This window comes from Anopheles marshallii, chromosome 3, assembly GCF_943734725.1.
Source record: "Anopheles marshallii chromosome 3, idAnoMarsDA_429_01, whole genome shotgun sequence".
NCBI classification, from domain to species: Eukaryota; Metazoa; Arthropoda; class Insecta; order Diptera; family Culicidae; genus Anopheles; species Anopheles marshallii.
This window is the reverse complement of record NC_071327.1, coordinates 8687500-8712455: the sequence shown is the minus strand read 5'-3', so window position 1 is coordinate 8712455 and position 24956 is coordinate 8687500. Positions and strand designations below refer to the sequence as shown.

Below are 24956 nucleotides of genomic sequence, written 5' to 3'. Positions count from 1 at the left end.
GTTTGGTTTCATTTCTTTCGAATCTGAGTTAGCTGTGTTACATTTTATGCTAAAGCATAAGAATAGCAGTGTAAGTTTCGTGGATTGTGAAATGCTTATCAATGTATTTGATATTCTTTTACATTAATTTAATCTGTCTCGTGCTCTTGCCAATCCTTCTTATCATCTTTCATTTCTCTTCCGTTGTGTCTTTATCAAGATTTGTTTAAATCTATCATTTGTTTTTTATTTCACATTTCCCTTCTATCAATTTCTAAAGGTGTAATAAATCGATGGGCGTGTAATAAGTTTCCTATACGAGATTCTCGACCAACTCTAGCCATAACCTAGTCAAATATTTGCAACTAGATACTTCTACAGGCCGAAACATTTGAAATTTGATTTGTTTGACAGCCAAACCGGGGGCCGCCCGGAATCCTTTTACGCTTCTTGGAAATGTTTTTAAAAGCAATATTTCGCCCGAATTGCCCGAACGCTCGGCTCCGCCTAGCCGGCATTGGCCTGTGGGATCAATCATCCATCTAATTGATTTGAATCTTGTTTATGCAGGGCGATGGAGCGAGAAAAAGGATTCCAAAACCCCCCCCGAAAGCATCTCGTCCCAATTTTATCTATGCTTGCAGTGAACAAAGCATAATGTCTTCTGGTACCTAATGAATTTACGTACGGTTTTTTGTTTTCGTTTTAATTGTAATGGAGCAAATCGATCGGTTTGCTCAAGTATTTCGCTTCGAGGAAATATATTTGCTGCGTGTAGGTTATAATGTTTACACTAACCTGCATCTTGCAACACTGCAGGCATCATGTCTTCCATAATGTTTTATTGCTGGAAAAAAATGCGATTACTTCGCAGCAAGCCGTTTTACACACGAATGTACTTTTTTTGTTTGTTTGCCTCCATGCCTCTAAAACGACATTGGTGGGCAAAGAGCTGGTGGTATTAGCTTCAGCCGGAATGACTTGAAAGGCGTAGGAAGGTTAGAATGCCCGAAGTGAGGGCAATGTGTAATTACACTATATACATAAACTATATGCGAGTACCCTGACCGTCATGGGGTCGTGTGTGTGTGTGTGTGTGCCTTTTTTTTTACTCAAAGCCAGATTACCGAGCGCGTTCATTACTGGGGGGGGGGGGGGTCTGTCTGAGTGGCAGTGGCCGTTGTAACCGTTGTTGCAGTTGCCATTGTTCGGCAGGTTATGTGTGCGTGTTGTCGCAGTTTTTTCCTACCAAACGCGGCCTACGACAACCCATTGGCGTCGGTCCATCGACAGCGACATTCGCGCAAGAAGCGAGAAATCGTCCTACTCTAGCGGCTGCTACGGTTGTCGATTACTGGAAAACCGGTCGTTTTTAAGTAGCATGATACTAACGATTGGAAACTGAGTATGTTGAAGGTAGCAAAAAAGAAAAAGGCTGGCGCTTAGTTTTTCGTGGAAGAGCGAGCATATCAGCGTTCTACAGCAATTGATCATTATTTTTATACCTAGTATAGTAACTAGTATTAACATATCAACATGTTCTTACTTAATTTTACTTGCATATTGTGTTAAAGCTTGTTATCTTTATCACGATTTTTTTTGCGTCTAGATGTTACGATGTTCTAATTATGTACGGGCGTGGTAAATTTGAATAATATCTTGCAAAATTTCGTTCGATCCACGGCACAGCGTGGATAGGGGTAAAGCAATTTAAGAAGAGCAGAAAAAAAAACACCCGAACCCGTTACATCAGTCACCCGGAGGCACTTTTTAAGGGGTACTGTCCCATTTCTTGCGGCAGACCCGAAACTTTCGAATCATCTTTAGGATGGAAGGATCCTTTCTAATTTCCCTCCGTATTTCGCCCGTTCTTCATTTGACTAATTTTTCTATACTGGTTCACGCTAGTGTGTGTGTGGCAGAGGGTTTGCATTTTTTTTTTGTTGCTTGCAATGTTTGCCACTTTTAGCGCCCGATTTCGAGTGTGTAGCCACCCCGCAAAGTCAGCTGCCTGGAGGCGCCCATGGCGCAGGATAAATTAGGCTGAACAAGCCCCAAACTGGAGCCGTGTTTGGGCATTTTTTTTTTTTGTTATGTTGTTGCCACTTCTTCATTCATCACCGTTCTGTCCAAAAATCGGCCACCAGAGTGCGGTACGAAACGAAAAAAAGAAAAAAACTGATGGCTCCAATTTCCACGTTCACGCTGGATGGAGATGTGCCGGGGAGGCACTGGGCGAAAGTGGAAAGAAAATTCGCGGAAGACGACAAGATCGACCGTTACTGCGATCCGTGCAGCTTTTGCCGGCGGCGGTGCTTTGTGGTCGCACAATAATTTCGCCAAAAACTTTCGCGCCGTGCAGGCGCAGGCAATTTTTGCGATCGGCTTGAAATAGAAAATAGCGGGCGATGTAGCCGAAACAACACAAACAAACAAACTGAAAGATGAAACGAGAAAGGAAGGAAAAGAAAAAAGCAATTGAGCGAGAATAAGAGAAAAAACGTAGGAAAAAGATTAAGAGATAGAAATAAAAAGAAAAATTTGCAATAGAACCACCACCCGTGCTGCTCGCGATACCTTTTTTGGGAAGGTGTGTGTGATGCTGCGGCCCAAACGGGCCAACGGAAGTGGAAGAATTGGCACAGTTTTGCGCCTTGTTGTTTTTTTTCCTCTCTCTCTCTTCGGTTAGTGATCTGTTCTTTTTTTATGGTTTCCCTTCTGGTGGATAGAAAGCTAGACGCATCCAATCAAACCAAGCACCCGAAACTAAGCTTGAAGTAGGGGCGAGGGGCGTAAAAAAAACTCACCGATCAGGTTTTTTGGCAAACCCTAATCTCAGCGATGCCGTCGTGCTGGTCGTGACGGTTTTGTTTTAGTGTTCGCCACGCATCATGTGCTGGTTGGATTTCGCACAAAAAAAAAAACGAGAATTGGCAACCGATTTTGCAACGAAAGTTTACAGTTCGGCCAACCGTTAGGCGCGGAAAGAAATTTTGGCTTGGTTTGGTTGACAATGAAATAAATCGTAGATAAGCTCCATCGATATGCAAACATTCGTTGGAAAAGCGAACCGAGTGACGGGTTTGTAGCTGGTATTGTGCAATGTCAATCATACTTAGGTACATATGAATTTAAATCATGATCTAGAAAGTTTCATAGAAGAATATCTAAAAGTGTATACTGTTTTTAGAAGTATGTAGATTAATTCAATCAAGCAGGCTGTTATTTCCATGACCTACTTCATACACCTCCATCTGTACGGTACGGCATATTCGGGAATCCCAATTTCCCAAGTTTACAAAGTATTCAAACAGAGTTTTCATCTAGTAAAATATCAAAATTGCTAAAAAAAACTATAAACGTTAGTTATCTATTTCATAAAGAAATAAAACAATAATTAATTCTGACTTATTTTAAGGGTAGTATGGCAACCCGACATTTTCTAAAGTAGTATTCAATGATGCCTTTTTTTTTATTTGAGCTGATATTATTTAAATTTTATATTCATTTCTTTATTTAAAGTTTATTTAACATTGTTATATATTTAATTTAACAAAAAGTCCTGTAATTCGTGAAAAAAATGACTCGAGCAAGCATTGCATGTATTACAGATCCACATTTTTTTTACTTTCATATAAACTTTAATAAGTGTTGGTGTGTAGATCGTTGGAATATCTACAATTTTGTCATCTGATGAACATCTGACGCCCTTCAAAACATCAACCGTAACTGAAGATACGCTCACGAGTGACGTATATTTATCTACGATGGCTTAATTTGTGCAAACACTTCTTTGCATTAAACCCACCCGGCTATGGATATTATTTATCTTTTCTCGTAAAAAAATCTACCACAAAAAAAAAAGAAACTCTCGAGACGTAAATACAAACCCTCCACAAGCAAACGATCGTCAAACGATCGGGAAAGGTTTTATGTTTATGATATCTTAGCGTCATCAACACCAAAAAAAAAAAATGTTCGAAAATGCGCGAAAAAGCTAGCGTAAAGGCCGTTTCAGTTCCGTGCCGAATGGATTGGGCTCGATTGGACACCAACACCACTACGGCGGCTAAAGGCTAGTTAATATCCGTTCGGGTGCTGCTGAACGATTTGTCCGCGGTAGCAAACACTTGACCCTACGGTGGACGGCCGCGTCGCAAAGGAAAGGCAAATGGCGGGACGGCTTGTGCTCCGTTGCGAACCGGCAGACCTCGGGCGGCTGTGTGGTCGTAGTGCAAACAGAGACCACAGTAAGTGTTTGCTAGATGCGTCGCAGCTATCGCGCGACGCTGTCCATACGCCGAACAGTAGCTGTGGTCATGAACCGAGAAAAGTGAATGTGTGTTGCCTCGGTGTCTATCTCGGGGGCCGAAGGTGTTAGGTAGGTTAGGAAAACAACAAGTTCTAGTACATCGCCTATCGAACGTGTGTTTAGGCAAACAAATAACACAATATTTACAGCTTGGTAAAATGGGTACGGATCTTACACAGCTTGCCGATGATGAGTTCGTGGCCAAAAACTGCACATCCCCCACAACTGGTGCATCCATGCATAACTCCCAAGCATGCCGAGCTTGACGAGCGGCATACAAAATTATCATCGCATTTCGTTTCGATTGGTGGTTGGTGTTTTTTTTTTCTTCCCTTCGTTCGCCTCACCACCATCCCAACCTCCATCACTTACTTTGGCAAGCACTTTACCGGATGCTCGTCTAACGCGAAACGTGTGGCTTGGGGCACGTTTGACGAATGAGTAAAAATGTGTTGAAGGTCGTTCGAGGTCTCTTGGTCTCGGTACTTACCTCCGCGCTTGCTCTTCATTTTGGTTGAATAGGTTTCTTACCGGAGGAAGGCAACAGAAAAAAAGGGAAAAATAAAAACACGTTGGGGTCATCGTGGAGAAGTATGTTACGCTGTCTTGAAGGGTGAGTTAAGACCGAACATGCCGCAAAAAAATAAAAAATCGTCACAATAAACGGAACGAAATGCTGTACTGGTTCGGATTTGACTATTGGGTGGCTTTTTCGTCCATAGGGGGATTTTTTGTATTTCGGAATATGTTTTGATCGATATTTGCGTTTCATGGTGCAATGCTTGGGTGCTGTGGAAAAGCAAGCAAATTTGAAGCGCACACTCTGGAATTCGTCCTGTAAATTTAGTACATCAACTATCCTTCCAACTAAAGTACAACAGCCTCGATTTCTTGCAGATGGAAAGATTAAGACAATCATGCCACATAAACAGATGAAGCTATCAACAGGATAAAAGATAAAGATACGCGTATACAAAGGAACTTTTGTTTGTGGAACTTATTTTACTGCAATTAATTGTCGTTTAAAACTCCATAAATTAAACTATTATTATGGGATCGAAGGCATTTTTGAATAAGGCTTATTTTTATGACTTTTTTCAAATTTTTGAAGTGTTTTATTCGTAATTCGAAATTTGCTTTACTTCAGGTACCATTTACATTAAAAATTTCAGTTCTTCATGCGATGCATTCATTCATCAATTTAGACGTCTTTTCTAACTTTTCACAAAATTTTCTTTGCTGATGCAATAATTGAGACAAGCAACAGTGTAAGACCAACGAGACTGAAACGATTAGAATTCCGACACAATACGAGAAAACAATAATTCCTGTTACAACAAAGTATAAACATTTAATGCGTTAATTGCTGGTTTTTGTTTTTTGGCTTTGGATGTAGCATGATGAATGTATTCCGATTCACTGCCACTTGCGTTGCAGCGTGCAGTGGAATGTGCGGAATGCATCGTACCGTTTCGCCTACATGATGCTAGTAATGAAATAATTATAAACATACCAGCCTTTCCTTCCGATGTTCGTCACTTTTGTTTTGGTACCCGCTTTCGCGCATCGTAAGTGGTTTTATCCCACTCGCAGGAAGCTTTCCTCCATGTTTTTTTTTTTAATCCCATACAAAAACTTCCGTGTGACGCGGTAAAGGCGTTTTGATCGTGATGACAGCCATCAATAGGAATGTTATCCGCATTCGTACTTATGCTACCCAATGCAACATAGCGGATGATTTCTTCATTTATAGGCGGAATGAAGTGTTTACGTCTTTTAAATTCTCTAATATTCTCTCTCTCTCTCTACATTTGCAGGTGCAACCGTAGTGTCCTGGCGAGTAAATAATCAAGAACAGCTGTTTGTGAGGTGAGTTCAAACGTTAATTGAGTGTTTGTATCATATTCTGTGGAGCAGAACATTTTTATAACATTGTGGAACATTTGCATTGGCCACTAGTCGATCACGACCATCAAAATGCTTGATTAAACACTGAAATTAACCTTTTTTTATTTTATCCCATTTCAACTGAAATTTTAAATTTAAACAATTTGTTTTAATCAAAATTTTAATCTTCGTAACATTATTAATAATTCAGTCACAATTTAAATTCGTCTTTTTAAATTTTTTAGCAGAATATGATATCTAAATATGCGATATTGCATAAAAAGGATGCGCGCTTTAAACATGTCAATGCAAACCCAAAATGGCTTCCGTCAGTCAGTTTTGCAGAGTTTCTCTGTGCCGAGCGTTTCAACACGAGATGATTTTTAATTTACCGCTTTATACATCTATGACACCTGCTCTATGACACAAAATAAAACGGTGTAGCGGTGTAGAAATAATAGCAAAATCAAAACGAAGCAAAAAAAAAACAAGCTGGCCACTATCACATAAAAGTGCAAAAAAAAAAATAGTAATATCCCCCCCCGCGCCTCGCACTGCTGATAGGAATAGTAAGAATAATGTTGACGGGAACAAAGTAGAAAACGTGATTAAATTTATTATGCGTGAGTGTGCGGTGTGTATGTGTGCATGCGATTTTTATGCCATGTCCTACCATCGCTCCCGGTCATCCACCCTCCCCCCCCTGGGGCAGGTTGGGTGGCATTTTTTATTTCTACTCTTTCCAATTTCCCGGTGAGCCTTTCTAGTTTCATTATCCGGGCCGTGCTTTGGGGCCATTTGGTATTGGGGATAGTGAGAACAAAGAACCCATCTCGCTATCGCGCATAGTGCTCTGCAATTTGTGCCTCTATCGGTTTACACAATCCACCACCAACCGGTGTCTGCTGTGTACGTCTGCCGCTACGTTATTCACGCACGGGACACGCACTAAAACACTGTCCCAGTCGTTGTGTGGCAGTTGGGTTGGTTGGGTGATGTGTTTTTTTCTCTCCTTTTCCCTCTAACCATTGCGAACCATTTTCCTATTGCTGCTGTGCCATGGTAAGCTGGGACAGGGGAATGACCGGGAAGGAGCTTTTGCAGCAACACACAGACTGCTTCGGTGGCCAGGGCACGGAGGGTAAATCGGTGTGTTGTGGTCATCATTTGGCTGTTGCCATTGGTTAGGATGAGATTTTTTTTTTCGTTATGCTAAACTCGCCTCACACGACTGGTGGTTCCGGGCCGAGTACGAGGCTTGGTGGGTTTCGGTTAGGTTATGAATTGTGATCCTGGATCGGATTGATGAATGTGTGTATTTGGTAGAGAAAAAGCGCGGCTCGTCCAGACCCTTCGCCGATCCCGTTGGTTGAGGTTTTTCATTTCGTGCATATTTGAGCAAGTGCAAACTGTGGATCCAACATCCGTTATCCTTTTTTTTCCTGCTATGCCGCTCTCTATCTATTAGCTGGTTTATGTTCGTTTTTTTTTTCTTCTGTGCTCTAGCTGTATCATTTACTGCTCCCCTTATGTCCTTTACATTCGTTATCAATCTTTGGGTGAGCTTCAATCCTTTCGTGGGCCGATCCAGGATTGTGGCGAAAAAGAGTAAAGGAAGAGAGAGAGAGAGAAAAAATCCAGAATCCTTAACGTTTTAAACCCGATATATGTGCGCAAAAAAAGCACGAGAAAGAATCGCATAGAACGTATTCCAGTCATGAAACGAATTCAAATCACGAATTTAAGAGCGCCACCGGCGGTGGAGCACATCACGTAAACGTGGCAGGTTGAGAATGGTAAGCTGACGGGAGCAAACCCGTACAGGAAAGTAGCACAATAGACAGCGAACATGAATAAATGTCACCATCAGCAAAGTGTTGAAGTGTCTAAGATTTTACTAATTGCTATAACTTCCTTGTTTGAGGTCTACAGATTCAATTGGATTCCCGTGTACACTTACAAGTAATTACTAACAAACCAGAGCTAAATGTGTTTCGTTTTCCGTTATTCTTCCCTGCAAAAAATTGCATTTTTTGTCGCAATCCTTGTATCTATTGCTTGTCTGGTCTATGCTTGAGTATTGTTCCGTTGTATGATGTCGTCTACTCTACTGAATCTTGCTACTCTATCTGAATTCCTCCAAGCAAAGCTCCTCATCCTTGTTTAATATTTTGCTCCGATAATTAGACAAGTGTTGTGATCAATCGCATTTGTGACTCATTTTACAATAATAAACCAAAGAATTTCTATCGGAACACATCGAAGCATCTCCTCGAAGTCCACAAAGAACCCGTGAAGAACTTGTGGAGATAATGCCAAGGAGTAAGCTCCTACAGTAAGTTAAAACAAATCCTCACTCAGTCCAAGATTTCTGTTGTTTTTGACTGCTTGGAATGCTGTTTGTCTAAAGGCTCTAATGAGAGACGCATTATCGATCAATATTGAAAGATCGTTTGGCTATTTGACCACGACGACAATTAATTATTTAGACCAATCATCCATCAAGATCATTTCCATTAACTTTTTATTTTAACGAATTGATAAACAAAATTTGAATAATTTCCGTTCGAAATGCATTTTGTTTACTTTTCATATAAATTGTAAAGAAGTGAATCTTCCGCATCCCGCTCTTGAGTTTTTCGTATAACAAGTGAGAGCGGATTGAGTTCATTGCAAGTGGTTTCACTCGTGCCTAATTTATTCCCAAAAATTAATGCCTTTAATACACTACTCGTTACTATTTGTACTTTAATATTAATAGATAAATCACGATAAATCGATGAAAAATCGTCTCATAGCTTTATAAAACCATTTGTACACAAGTTTTGATATAGCCATGTATATTAAGAGCCATGCAATCATGATTGTGAAATAACTATCACAAATTCTAGGTTAAGATAAGGGTTCTAGCGATAATTTTAGTTAAATCCTTTTTAATGAAAACGTTCTCTAGCGAGCAACATGGAATGCATATTGGCAAATGCATCTACACACCATCAACCACCATCAGCGCAACTAAACGCAGCCAGACAAAGAAAAAGCTGCGAAACGATGCAAAATCCAGCACGGATGAACTTTTAATTCGCGTGCGGTAAAATGTTTTATGCGATGCTGATAGGGTCCGGCTTTTTTATCAGTACGTGAAATAGACATGTATTTTGATATTTTATTTTTCCATTTTTTTTTTGTTGTGAAATTAAAATCATCAACATAACATTTTTTTTTGTTTGTTGTTCGGTTGTTCCCGGCAATGCTCACCTTTTTTGCCACTCCACATCCGTACAGCCGTGTGTGGAACGATTTGTTATGTATTGTGGTAAAATTGCCTTTTTTCTGTTCAGTTTTATTGTGCTGAATTTGTGCTAACCACTGGTAACGGGGCGATGTTGGTACGGTGCTGGGGTACGGTATTGTATACTAGTAAATGAGGTTCGCAGTGGTGTGAAAACAGGGCCGACCGAGCCACCATGCATTGGGTGCATGTATGCGCACATAAATAGATTTGGTTTACTGCGGTTGACATCCTCGCTAACTAACGCCTACATAATCAGCTCATGTTTTGCTAAACCTCAACTGGGTTCGTATTTTTTACCCCTAGTTGCTTTCGCTTAAATAAGCAGATTTGTTTTTATTTTCCAAAAAAAAAAAACCAGTATTCTGATTCTGATTGCACGCATCGAAGGTATATAGCGATTGCAAATGGCTGAAAAATGTGCAAAATTCAAATATTGCATTCAATTTTTCTTTCCTAGTTAGCGATTCGTTGTGATCGGTTCAATAAATATGCTGTTAATGCTGTACAATTTTTTAGCTACTTGTGCAATCTTTTTCTGTAAAAGACCGACGTATCGAAAACTATTCAAACGTATACAAATCTGTGGCTTTTAAACATTTAAATGGAGGCAAATACATTAACAATTCCAGTCATAAACGTAACTATCATTAACGGAACATGAAACAGTTTTACCGTCATTTTCAGCAAGCTTCTTTTTTCTGTAACTCGTTTGAACGATTCCACTGATATCCTTTCGAGTGGACAGTTTCTTTTATTTTCTCGTGCTCACTGCGATAAAATGTGCAACTAGCATGCTGCTGCTGCTGCACCAAATCGAGCCATTTGGTGGGCTCTTCCTCTTCATTGCCACATCGTTTGGTGAAGAGCGATACCTCCAGCACCACCACCACATTTCCGACCGCTTTGTTCCAGTCTCTAGAATGCTTTTTTTTTTTGCTGTCCAGTTCCCTACTTTAACTACGTTTGGGGGGGATTTTTTTTTCGTTAAAAGCTGCACGAAATTATACAAACCCTAGCACACGCTAGCCGAAACACGGTAGCGATCGTAGCGGAAAAATCGCGGGGAAACATTGGACGGAGCTGATGAGAAATCGTCGTCGTAGTTGCAAAAAAGCACCAAAAGATGACCAAGGGATAAGGATATAGTGCACGTTCGCGGAAGGGATGAATGGAAGTGTTAAAGGGGAGCAGGGGGAGGAAAAAAGAACACCCAGGAGCGGCACGAAAAAAAAGGAAGTTTAAAAAAAGGAATGGAAAGTTTGGAACAAAAGAATAAACGAGAATTCGCGCGCGCACATCCAACTTTCGGGCGTCCGATTCGCGGATCCAGCGGACCAGGTCCATTCTTCTCGGGTTCCAACCTGTGCATCCGTATTACGCAGGATCCCTCCAGCTGGAGCTGTCCATTTTTTTCTCGTACACATTCTCGTACGCAGTGTTTCCACGGTGTGCTATTTCCTTCTTCGGGCGGATATGTCTGGTTTGTTGGATTTTTTTTTATTAAAAGGGGCGACGACGCCCCCCGAGGGTGACATTATTTTTGGTAGAATTTTATATAATTATAGAAATAGTTATTATATTAATTTTAAACTTCACTAACTCTATACATCGTGGCTTATCAAGTACTCAAGATGGACTTTCTGCTAATTCTGTTGTTCTGCATTGTTCTGTTTGACAACTTCTCGAACTTGTTTAAATGTTTCTACTTTACTGTAAACTGCTTGGTATAATAAGCCCTTTTGTCGAAGATTTCGTCAGTCACCGACACCAACGCGTAATGGCCGGCGAGAGCACCGAATTTCAAAATACAGAACCAACGCGCGGACTCGAGACCTGTGTTGCACCAACAAAAACAAGAAAAAAAGGACACAAAAGAAGTATGTGGAAAAAAAGTCGCGGCCAAGCTGTTTGAAATGAAAGTGATGGAGGGTGTAAAAATAAAGGAAACTTTCATAGCTCCCTCAATTCATTCGCGGTGCTGCTGCAATTCTACTGCGAGCTGCGTTGAGCGTATCAAAGGAACTAAAAATGGGGCGGAAAAAAAAGGAAGCGAAAACATCAGCCTGCTTTGCTGCCGTTGATGTGAAGAGCGTTTTTTTTCGTCCTTTAAGTGTGTGTGTGTGTGGGTTTTAAAATTCTTTTCCTATGCGTTTTTTACCGCTGTAGTCCGACAGTGAATAGAGACAGAAAAGCTCCTGTGCGAATGGTGAAACAGGAGCCCGAAGTTTTGTGAAGTTAAGGCTCTTTCGGAAGCTACATGGGGCAGCATCCAACAGAAAGAGAAGGATTGACAGAAGAAATAAAAAAAACACACACACTAGGTGTCACAGAGAGTCATAAAGGAGCCGAGTGGATTCGGCGGCACAGGAACTGCTCTTCCCGACCCGTACACAAACGGCTCCCGAGAGAGCGTGTGTGTGTGTGGTCGCTTTTTTTCGCATCTTTGCAACATTGGTCCATGCTCCAACAGGCTTCAGCAGCGGCTTTGGGTCGGATCAACCAAGGACGATGAGCGCACCCAGGAACGCAGGAAGACTCGAACACCGACACAAGCGAGCAAGCCTGCCGGACGGTTGTGTCTATCTCCATCTGCAACGCGGGTGTTCCGGGTGCAAGTTTTGGGTTTGCCATTTAAGTTTCCATTTTTCCCACCCTTCCTTTACCGTTCCGTTGGCGCGGTCGGAAAACTTACCCACCGCCTGTGCCAACTCGATCAGCAGGAAGTGTCCGCATTTTGTCGGCGGCTCCAGTGTACGAGCACAGCTTCACCGACAACAGGGGGGTTCTTTTTTTTGGCAGTTTTTTTTTGCTGCACAAATTGCAAAGAAGTGCATAGGAAAACTTTAAATGAAATGAGTTTTCATACACATAGTTTGAAGTGTGTATTGTATGCAGAGGGGAGTGGAAAAAAAAAGAAAACGGCGTCAAAAAGATGCGAGCGCACCGGCTTTTGGCGTGTTCTGATGGTGCATTAATGAGAACAAGGCGTCGTAATTAGTCGTGTGCGGGAAAATCGGGCTGCAAGGTAGACAAAAGCGGAACGGAAAGTTTACCTATAATTGTGGCAAATGACATTAACTATATTCGCTTCCGATTGCACGTTAGCAAGCATCGTTTATTTGCTCTTGAGCATTGAAATTTGCGAACCCAGCTCACCAAAGCTTCTTTGAAATTCTTTTTTCTATAGAATTTTCACCTTTTCGAGCACTTTTGCCTCGGGGAATTCTTTACGCAACCCATCGCGCTGAGCTGCAAAATAAACTGCTGCCTCTTCTCGACAGGTGGCATAACCGGGTGTGTACGTCCCTTTACTACCAAAGGGCTCATGTCGCTGCCGATACACACTGTTTTGCGAAAAAAAGGATGTTCTGCTCATTTTTGCGCACACACACACACACGTGCGCAACCCACAGTTCGCGGCCACCGAGCACGCTTCCAGCCCCGTAAGAAGCGCGGAGGGAAATAATATCCTAAGTTAGCGAAAAAAGTTAAAATTGATTTTGCTTTGCTTGCGTCGCCCGCCACAACGGCAGCATCCCCGGTTCGGTTGGTGAAGCGGTGAGTGAACCAAGGCAAAAAGGTCTGGCACTTTGTCGCGACCTGCAGGCAGATTCGATGTGAAGCCTTCGCTTGCTGGCGTGGAGCATTGAACGCAGGACTGCCGCAAGGCAGGATTGAGAGGATGCGTAAGATGTGATAAAGTACGCGTTTTCGTTCGGTGAAAATCATGCCCGGTTGGTGAGCGAGCATAAAGAATGGCTTGTCCGCTTGTTCAATGGTATGAAAAGAGAGTTGTTTATTAATAGTTGCCGGGGCAAAGGTGAAATGTTTTATTAAAACCTTAATTATATTTAAGAAATCATCTTATTTCGAAGGTTCATAGTGTTCCGTGTGAATGGAGACACCTGGTGGCTCACTGAAACGGACTAGAGCCTGTAGCAAGTCTGATTGCAATACTTACACTGTTTATGTTAAAAGATTTATTAAAAAAAAATCAATTTTCAACAACAAAAATATTACAACCACAGCCTCACCTTGCACAACACTGTACACCTGTATGTGTGTGTGTGAGTTTTTTTAGTAGAGTTCATACGTAGACGACCCTTCAGTCACGTCAAGTTTCGGCAAGCGGGGTGAAACATTAGTAGAAAATATTGTCCGTGCCTGAGAGGCTCCTTAACGAGACGGTACTCACAATGGGAGGTATACTTGCCCGAGCACCTACTGATGACGTTGCAGAAACTTTTGACAGATGTTGATGGCGCTGACAGGACGATGACGATGCACACTAGATCCAAGAGTTGTGTTTTTTACGAGGTTAAAAATTCGTTAACCAGCTTTTTGAGCCATTGAAGGGCATAAGGGATGTCTTCTTATGAAGTTAAATTTTTACAATAATTTGCGTACAAGTAGTTTTTAACAAGTGTAGCTCGAGATATTGGGGAATTCTCCGTTCAGGTTGCTCCTGATTCTAGCACTGCTTAAGTTTTCCGTGGGGAATAAAATAACGTAAGCATGCGGGACACCGGGCGAACAGAACGTGATGATGCAATTGAGCTTGCTGCGACGTGGTGTTCATTCTTCTTGGCACTGGGTTGCCGTGTTTGAGTTGGGCTTTCCGTAACTTCACTCTAAGCAGCATTGAAAAGTAGCTGGAACTAGGGAAAAAACACCTTATACTACGAATGGTGAACTAGCACCAAAGACATGGGAGTGAGCATTTACTAAACCATGGCGATAGATACTATTTCGAACCGAAGTATTGGTGAGAGTGGACCAAATGTGACTCTCCTGTAAGCGACGATAGAGGTCAAGGTAGGAACGCCATGAGAAAGAAAGACGATACCGTCCGACGGAACGGAACACTGCCATTTCCATTGGGGACCGAACGCATCGAGGGGAACGCCATGAAAATATAGGACAAAAACGCGACCAACAAAAAGGAAACAACGTTCGTAAACTAACAGCGCGCTTCCCATGCTGAGGATAAGTTGTACGAAAAGTTAGCAACAACAACATCGGCAGCAGCAGCAGCAGCAAAAAACACATAAACTCCCGTTTCAACAAATGGGTAAACGAAGAGCCAAACGGAGGAAATAAAGCGCTACAACAAAAAAAGGATACTCCATTCTTATGGGAATGTGAGCACGAAATGGCAGAAAAACTCGCCGCCACCGAGGAGAGAATACGAGATCCAGACACGGAAGGAATTCAAATATGGCCATGCCATGCGAGAAGAGTTCGCTCGATGTGCATGTGTGTGTGTGTGGTCCGTTTCTACTGGTGGCCCATCAAGACGGGGGGGTTGGTAGCTCGTGAGCATCCGCCACCCTGGTCTACCGCACGCTCGGTTTCATTGCACTTTGCCGGAGCGGAGGAAGAAAAAAAGCGAACTCGCAGTCGTCTCCGACGGTGTGTCGCGTGTAAATAAAAACTAGAGCACCGCGTGGAAAGCAGATTTGGTCCGGTTTTTTTTTTTGTTTTTTGGGGCGTCTAACGTTTGAAAGACGCAGTTGCCGGTTTGCAAACGAACTAGGTACGAACGATTACCGGCCAGGATTGAAGGCGGTAGCCGCACGAAGTGAGTGTAATTTCTCTTCTTTCTTCATCTGCTCGAGACGATGCCGGTTCTTGGGTTGGGAGTGTTTTTTTCTTCTTTTTTGGTTCGGAAACTCGTGCACACATACACCCATTTGTAGCAACTATCGATGTCTGTCCTGCCGCACACGGAATGGTAAAGTTTAGCTGTCTGCTTGGCATTCCCCGTTGTTTTTTCTTCGTCTCTTTGCACTGTCGCCTTTCCCATGCCATTCTGCACGATCCTTCCGAAAGGCTGAATAAATCCACACAACCGACGGAATAAAAACTTTTCCACCATTCTAACCGAACCCGGGGGACCGAGCGGGGGAGTATCAGCTCATCAGGAGTGCTCTGGTGGTGGTGTTCCCTCCACGCCCTCCCACGAAATGCTCAAAACGCTGCAACTCTAGCCCGGTTGCTCATCTTTCCAGCGCGCGAAGGGTTGCATTAATCGTCCAACGGGAAGGTTCCTGCCGAAAATGTCCACCGACAGGAAGGGAAAAGACATGTCGTGTGGATGGAGGATGCGTTTTTTTTCCGCCCTAAAACCCCGTGTGCTCGATCGGCAACGGTTCTTTCGGCCCATGTAAGGCGTCCACCCAAAAAAACAAAAATGGGTTGCTGCGATGATCGTAAATTATCTTCTATCGTTTTGTCTGGTGGGTTTTTAAGTGCGGAATTCTTTGGCCACTGAAGCGGCGAGATTAGAAGGATGGATGGCTGTGAAAGAATAAAGGAACACCGGAATAGACGAGACGAAATACTTTGCAAAGATTACCCCGGGCGGAAGGGTTTTGGAACGTTGGAGAAGGAACGTTATGTAAGGATTTTGGATTTTAAACAGTTTGAAAAATTGTTTTTCATTACGCTTTGTGTTAGTTTTCCTTCTGTATCAAACTGTTGTGTGTTGATAGTGGTGTTCTCAAGACGACAGCTCTCCGTTTTATCTTATTAGATAATAATTCTTTTTGGTTGTTGGACCTTTGAACCTAGTTTTGAACACAGCAGACAGCAATTTAGTTTAAACCGATATCAATTTCATATCAATTCTCTATAGTTCGGTATTGCTCTATTCGCAAATGTATTTTACCGGTCATCAATATCGGATAAGAAAAAGTTACTATCCTTAAGTTCGTCGATTCAGTGACGTTGGTATCGTTTGATACACTGGTGATGATTAATGCTGCAGTTGCGAAAGAAACGAACGGTATGCAAATAGGAAAAAAAAACTCGCATACGCCTTCAAAGCAACAGAAATTATCCCTTTGAAGTGGAGTGAATAGATCGACTGCAAAAAAAGGAAGGAAGGAGAAAAAAAAAGTTGTGTGCTAATTAAATATTAAACATTAAAAATTTTCACCCCCGAGTGGATCGGCATATCCTGGTACCTTTTTTAATTTACGCTCATGTTTTACTTGTGCTTTTCAATACATTTTGTTGTTGTTGTTGCTGTTGCTACTTTTGCACCAGTGTGCGTTAAGTTCAGCGGAAGACTTGGTTGACTACTTGAAAGGATGTGCCGTTGTGCGTTGGTGCGTCGCCGAGCCCGGGCTGGCGGTGAAGGTTTGGCCTATTTGAATAATTACTGCGCAAACGGAGCATGAGTGGCGGGACAAAAAAAGGTACGCGGGACTAATAGCTTGTTGCATTTGTGGGGTGGCAAAAAAAATGCGAATCCCCACGATAACCGACGGGGAGGAAAAAAATGGCCGGCCAGTAAGGGCCAGCCGTACCAAGAAAGTCTTCGGAGTAATATTTTATGCAATGCAAGGACTTTACAATGTCACGCTCTGAGTTGTGTTTAGGTGTTGGATAATGTACGATATAGTACCCAAATCATATTTGATAGCGACGAAATTGTTTGCTCATTACAAGCGATGGGTTGAATTGGCGAAACTTTTGTGAGTTAATATTCGAGCATGATTGTTCGCTTTTTTCTTAAACCACGAACAAAGCCTCGGATGCATTTTTTCTTGCTTTCAAAGACGAACGATGTCGGTTTTTGTGTGCGGTGCGTCGTGCTTCCGTACTTCAAATTGGGGACAGCTTTGCGCGGGAACTTCACCACGATCGACTTCAACTGTCCATCAATCAATCAATTCGGATTTTTCGGAGAGCTTTTTTTTTTGCTTTCCCCACTATCTATGTGCTTCACCGACAAAAGCTCTTACATATTGTCTCATGCTTCCGACCGATCCGGCGATGTCTATCGGCTCGGAGATCCTGTGTGCGAATGTTGCGTGATTCATTTTCGGGGAGAATTTTTTTTTGCTCGGGACGAGTTTGTTGAGTTGGCACACCATATAAAGACTCCAATGTCTGATAGCGTACGTCAGCGGGAATATTGGTGGGAAAAGTGTAAAATGCAGAGAAAAAAAAACTCCCTGCAAAGAAACCAAAAGCAATTGCTAACAAGCACCAAAGTTTTAACTTTCAAACGATGGTGCAGGTGAAGAATTGTTTGCTGCCCTTGGTGTAGCCCTTCCACATGGTTGCCTCGTAAGGTTGGTCGGTTGCCGCCGATCGAACACCTAAGGGCGGGTATAATTGAGATAAAAAAACACACCCATCTAACAGCAACAAAGAGATCTTCAGGACGGTCGTTTTTGTTGCTTGAAATTGCAGCATTGCGCAACGTTGACAACGGTCGATAGCAGCGCTGAGAAACGGTGCTGAGCTGTACAGTAAATTAATCTTGGTTGCCATGCTTCTCCGCCGTCCGTTTTCCAGTGTCCTTCTTGGTGCCATTTTTGAAAAGACAAACATTTTTCCATCGCTTTTTTTTGTATTATTTCGACGTTTGACGTTCTAATTGGTCAAGTGAAGGTGATCGGTTGTGATTTTCTTGCCATTCGGATGGGCCACGTGGAATGCTAGAAGGAAACACATCCGCCGGCCAATCCGGGGTTTGAGCAGGCATGAATGAATTTATTCGTGCCAGCGACGATGCCTTCAGTTTGGTTGTTAAACAATTGCAAAAATGAGCATCTAATAATGCATGCTTTACAGCGTAAAGTCTTCTATTGGGTGCATTTTAATAGTGGGAAATGAATGTCATTTCTGTTCTCTGCATGGAGACGCCTGATACCTCTTGTAACTACAGGATCTTTTCTATAGTTATTGTATTCTCTTCCGATTTTTTGTAATATAAATTAATGTTTTGAACATTTTTGAAGGTACAACCAATGAATTGGCGACTTTTCTAGATTCTCTTCGAGGTGGTATGCGTCACACTGACTTCAAACGATGCCTTGGAGCCAACATTCATGCTTGTCCATTTCACCCCCAAGGCCCTCATCATGTCGTGGGCAACAGATTGTTTGTTCGTCGGAACCGTACAAAATGTACGCCCGCTGCTTATACGCCATCAAACCATCGCACGCGAACATTCGTGAAATTGTTTGTCGGACGACGAGTGCGGCCACCGTGCGTTACCTCTGCCCGAGCGACACAAATTGTTACCACTAAGTGCGGCTTATCGCTTACCTGATTCGCGAGAAACTGGCAACACGTTCCGGGAAATCTCGTCTGTTGCATTGGTACGTTCGGTACGGTTACAGCTTTTCCCGGGAGCCCGGGTCTTTTCGCTTCCAGTGGCAAAAGCAATTGGAAACATTTATGCAGACGAATCATAATTTTCGCCTTGCGTAAAGCAGCTTTCGCATGGCGTGGGGGAGCAAAAGACCGTAGCCGTTAGGTTGTATTTGTCGCTTGCGTTTATTTTGCCGAAAGTGTTCACAGGGTTGTTTTAGATGTTTGATAAAAAGCAAGCGACTGTACAGATAGACTCAGTAGAAGTAGAAGTTCATAGTGATCACAATGAAGTGATAATAGTAAAATGACACCACATGACAGTATAATTGTTGCACAAGATAGCACAAAGTCAGTCATGTCCGATGGTCTCAAATGATAAGAAAGGAGTATCCGGGATATTTCATTAGCACCACATGATAGCACAGTAGTGGCACATGATATCGCAAAGCCTGGAAGGTGCAATGTTTGAGTGTTTGACTGACACTGGCCCAACAGTTTCAAAATAAACCAAATGCGACCATAATACGATCGCAGCACATGATAACACAAAAGAGCCACATGATAGCATAAAATCAGTAAGGCGGTGTGTTTTAAAGTTTGAAGTAATGATTGAAACATTTTATTTAAAGGAAAGCGTATTGAATGCAAGAAAAGTAATAAATAATTCTTTTGCTCGATGCATTCGTTGATTTCGATTCGATGATTCATTCATTAATTCTGTTCGGTTTGTTTATATCATCTCTTGTTTTATCCTTGTATGATAATATATATATGAGAATATAACTGCTTTGTTTTAAATCATCGCAATCACTTAGTAATAAAATCATAAACCTTAATAAACATATCAACTTAATTATGTATCACAGAATCAATTGCTATCATTTGCGTATTATTTCTTCATTCCGAGAATAAGAGCAATAATATGCTACTTTACGCATGTGTGCTACGGGTTTTAATCTATGCCAGCCGCACCAGTTTGGATTTGAATAATGGAATTAATTTTGAAATATATCCACCGAAGCATCATTCCTTCCTATTCGCGTATTGCCCACTTCTTCTTGCCCAGAATACCCACGTTTAGAGTTTATGGAGATGAATGTTATGTAAGGATAAGATGGTTTCTAAAAGAGAAAAAATATAGTGAGAAAACAATTTTTCGAAAAATTGCACCCTTTTTACGAGGTTCTGGTGTATCGATTACCGGTACCACCATCGTAGGCGTCCTTGCCCTTGGCATGAAGCACACATGAAACACCAAACACAACAAAAAGAAATCTCCAAAGAAAAGATTTCGAAACATGAAACCCCACCATCTTAAATACTTGCCGGCCAGCCAATAACACCGTGCAGGGTTTCCCGTTTCGGAGGCATCGTTTTAGGAATCGTGTTTGTTTATTGTGCCAACGCTGCATCGTCCTACGGCGTGGCGTCGTCCTTTTGCCGAGCGGGCCGAGTTTTGCATGAACGAAACAGAACAATCGCTCACTGGAATTCGTCGTCTGTCTGGCATGGCGAAGTGTAATGCCAAAAGCATAAAAGATCCGAACACAATCGTCGTGCAATCGGTGGGCACCCCGGGGGGGGCGGGGATTTGCGACCAGCAGCAGTGGGAGGCAGACTCCTTTCAAGGTCAGCAAATGCAAACGAACAGTGTATTACGCCTGTTGGAATGGGGGTTGGGGGGCAGCATGTTTGTATGCTGTGTTTACCCGAGCGACCCAGTTTCGATTGTCATTTTATTCACGTTGGTCGTACGTTCAACGCGAAAGATGAGTTTGGCAGTGCTTGCGAACGGTGGCGCATTTTGGGCACAGTTCAGGTGAACGCTGTGAACTCGCGTTAAACTGCGTTCGGAAAAAAGGGCGGGAGAGCGAAAGAGAGTATGTGCGCGTTGTGTGAATAAGCGATCTACACAGTGTCACTTGATCATTTCAAAAGTATCTAAAATTCTATAGAATAATCATCTTGTCTAAAATACCGTTAGGGACAAGAACTTTTTTTTTTTTGGCTGTAAATTCATTTTCCGCCGCTTCGCATTCTCGGTAACCTCGCTTGTTGGGTAGGAGTTCGCAAAAAAAAGGGAATTCAGCAGACAATGAATCCATTTCGGTTCTCTGCTTCGCCCACTCCACAACCAAGAGCCCCTCCATCATCCGAACGAACAGAAGCGTTACCGGTTTGTCTGCGGGCGTCGAAAAAATGGTCACAATTTTTTTTTGGTGCTTGCTACCGTCAGTGGCCACCAGGAGCCAAATAAAAAGCAAGCCTTTTCCTCTTGGCGTTCTTGCACGGCCTGAGTAGGGCAGCGGCATTTGCCTTTCATCGACGTCATCCTTGCCTCGCACACAAGCCAAACGATAACCTGGGACAGTCCCCAGTTGGCAGTTTGCGCCGTTTTTCTTCACGTTGCTGCCGTGTGGCTGTATTTGTGCTTTGGTCCTGTTTGTGTGCGTGTGCGGGAATTGGAACAGTTCTTTGTTTTCCACGAGCCTCCACATTCCATCCGCTGCTATACACGAGGCATTTGCTCTCGGTCCAACAGTCTGCCAGGACTGTTTTTTTTTCAAACTGACAGTTTGGTGGCCGTTTTTATGCATTTGAAATGAACGTTTAAACTCGGACGTACCAGCTGAGGTTCCGGAATTCGTGCGGCTGTTGAACCATCCACAACAACATACAGTTGTAATACATAGAGCATGGAGATGGCAATGTATTTCATGATAGGGCAGAGGAAAAAAAAAACAGAACGACTAATCTCTTGCAGGCGCGGTTATACAGTCGAATGAAGTGTAACGATGGTTAGCGAAGGATAGAGAACTCGTACACGGCGTGTGAGCAAGATATGTTCGGCAGCCGTCCCTTTCGGGGCATGTGTTTTTGTTTACAGTGCGTCACGTTTAGTATTCCAATGAATATCTCCGGTTTTCATCTTTCTTTCACTATGTTTCTTAATAAGTCGGAATGTTTACGCAACGTTATTCAATTCGCATTTAAATAATTATGATCTAGTAGCCTACCTTTAATGTATTCACTATATCGATTAGTAAGAGCTGCTTCATAGCAAATATCTTTAATTTAATTTGTTTTTTAATGATTATTTAATTTCAAGTTAATTTTTTTTTAAAGCAAGTTATTAAATCATTAGTTTGCAATTCACATTTACAATTTACCAATACAAAGACAATTCTAGTTTGTGTTGTTCGTTCACTGAGTTTTCGATTTATTTCCTTTTCTTTTTACTGTTACTTTACCAAACGCAATGAGTATGCGGAAAGTACGAGCAAAAAAAAAACCCCTCCTGGCATGGGCCATATCAGAACGATTCGTATTCTTCGCACTCGCACACTTCCGTTAACTATTTACCTACTCCTGCCATATCCAACTAGCGGAGCGCCCCGGGTACGATGCTCTCACCACTACGTGCGAAACAGTTTTTCCCCAGTTTTTCTCCGTGCACGTTCGGAAAAGCTGTGAAAACACACGAAAAACGCTTTGACCACCCGCACCGCGAGCTTGGAGCATGTAGCACCGTTCTGGTGGTATTGGTACGGAGCCGGCGTTAAAGTTTATTTGGTTTTTCATGCTACCCTTTTCGCATTCATTTTCTCCACAATTGCGCCATTCGCCCTGCGTGGCCCTGTGTGTGTGCGTCCCGGCTGTGGAACGGTGTTGTGTTTTTATGTGCTCACCATTCTGGTTGCTGGCATTCGCTGCTAGTTCCGAGCAGGTTCTGTGCCGTTTTTTGGGTGGCATGGGATGTGTTGTTGGAAAGGTTGCTAGAATATTATCATTGGAAAATACTCAAATGCAATGTGGAAAATGTAAGAAAGGTTCATATATTTTACAAAAATTGAAGCACAAAAATAAAACATTCTTACTTACTTACTTTTATGAAAACAATTGGTATCTTTTATTCAATATTCAACAACGAAGAAAAAAAAACACTACAAAAAACGTTAAAGCGAAGGTGATGGAAGGGAGTAATAAAAGCTGAGCATTTTGATTGTCTATTGATTATTGTTGCACAGTTATTTGTTATCGTTTCTTTTACCGTTGACAGCTTTAAATCGCTATGAATGAGTATTTTTATAAATAAATTCTATGGGAAATATTTTTATTACAAAAATCATAATCAATTTCACATCTTTAGGTTGTTATGGGTCCATAATTGGATCCTCGATATTTTCCCCAATTTCTTGTAAATCTGTTCTCTAAACTTATCAACAGCTAGGAATCCAACCAAGATATATAGCTGAGCTGGTGCATTTGCTCTTTCTATCCGTACGCCCTTCCGGGAGAGGGCGTCCGAATGTTGTAGCCTTGGCATCCGAACGAAACCCAGGAGGCATGGGGCGCCCGGGAGTGGACGGATGGTGGTGTTCTGGCGTCATCACGGTCCCGACTGTTGCGTGCATAAAAACGAACACTTTTCCCCTTTCGCCGATTCTCTCGCTTGCCGATGCGCTCTCCCGACGTGTATTGGCCATTCTCTCTGTTTTGGTTTTTATGCACGTGTTCGCCGATCGTCTCGCGTCGTAAATAAATGCTGTCATGTTGGCTTCTTTTTTGCCTGCCCCTTTGCCAGGCATACTACCCACTCCCACCCCCTGAACGGTTCCCCCGGGGTAAAGTGGGACAGGGTGGCGCTCCTGATTCGTTCAATCTCTTCATCCGCTTCCCGCCCGCTCACGGTTCCGGGGAAGGCGGCAAGGGGGATGGGAGCTAGGGGTGTTTTCCGGCTCGAGATGCGCCATTAGCGTTTTTCACCACGTGCTTTTTCTGCACACTTTCTACACAAAACCAACACAGCCAGGCGCTCAGCTTTCCAACACAAGTGCGCACGTGAACAAGGGCAGCAAGCAACCAGCAGCAGGGCGGGAATAAATGGCCACCACCACCACCACTGAGGTCGTGCTCGTAGACGTACATAAACATTTCTTGTGCTCCCGCGCAACGAAGGAAGGAAAAAAAAGGAGGAATTCAGGACGACAACCCGGAAGGACCAGCGAGCGCAGGGCAAAAGGGCAATAGGGTTTTGGAAATTGACCGTGAGTCTGTGGGGGGAGGGAGAGGGGGGGAGAAGAGGGAAGGGGAGGTTATAGGAGAGGAGCATACAGAGCTACCATTGCCATAGACGCCGACAACGGTCATGGTGAAGAACCACATGTTTTAGCGTTGGTTAATTTATGGCGTACGAGTGACTTGACGTTTCGACGGGTCATCCGACAGAGAGAGAGGTGCTACGGACATAGAGAGCCCCACAACAGCAAAAAAAACAGATATGTTGCAGAGGCGAATTTAAAGAAAACCGACCGTCAGCGATGATCGAAACACCGATTTATCCATTCACCAAAACGACTAGTAGAAGGGGCTTGGTATAGAGAAAGTATCTGCAGATAAACATTAGCCAAAAGTCACTATTCGGAGGCTAACTGTAAAGAGGTTGTTCACTGTGAACGAACAAATATGATAAAGCTCTGCTTCACGAAGATTTTCTTATTGATTCTCGTGTATTTTGCAGACTTGACTAGTGTTCAATTTTTAATAGAAACTTATTGTACCTTCAATTATTCAAGTAAATTAATTCTTAAAGCTTGATAATGATAATTAATCATTACTTACTATGCATTCTTTAAGTTCTCGTTTTCAGAAAATTGATTCCCCTGTAAATGATAATTTAGCCTGTTCTTTTGAATCAATTACATTCGTTTTCGCTCCGTTTCATTGTGCGACATTGTGAGAATTTTACATCCCACAAACATTCAGCCAATTAAGCTTTGAAAACAAAATGTAAGCAGCATCAATGGATTTTTATCGGAAATTTAGATTTTTTTTCTCTCAACCGTACTACCAGTGAATATATGAACCTCACACTAATTCATGTTTCGCACTAAAGTCTTGACAGTGGAAACTTCTGCAAAGAGTGTTCCTGTGTTGACCAGCGAGTCCGATTCCTTAGCCTAATTATTCTTTTCATAGCGCCTACTTGATGGTAAAGGTGCATAGTTTAAGCATACTAATACACCGTACGGTAATTGCTAATGTCCTTACATCAAGCTTGATTGTTTACCTAAAGTACACACTGCTACATTCTATAATTTTTCTCTTCGTTCTCAAGAAAACTTAATCTCTTTTTGATGTAATACAATTCGCCGACTCATTCATGTTACATTATAATCGGATTAGAAACAGGTTTCCCGGTGCCTTCGACTGTCCCGGGAATCCATTTCTCATTCGGATCCCCGCGGTGGTCACGAATCTTTTTAAAATGTTCTCGGTATATTTAATTTGCGTTTCGAGTGCCGGTCCCCATTGACTTCACTGATTGACTGTGTAGGACTTTATTTGCCCAGTGTGATGAGCCGTTAA

The 24956-nt window shown here is 42.5% G+C and overlaps 1 protein-coding gene across 1 annotated transcript in view; it reads left to right on the top strand.

The window, feature by feature from the left end:
* LOC128716414 (uncharacterized) overlaps positions 1-24956 on the top strand; it is a 36634-nt gene that overhangs the window by 5021 nt on the left and 6657 nt on the right. Inside the window, exon 2 of the mRNA XM_053811334.1 lies at positions 6109-6160. Within this exon, the coding sequence (XP_053667309.1) occupies positions 6109-6160 (52 nt within the window). The remainder of the gene's footprint in view (positions 1-6108; positions 6161-24956) is intronic.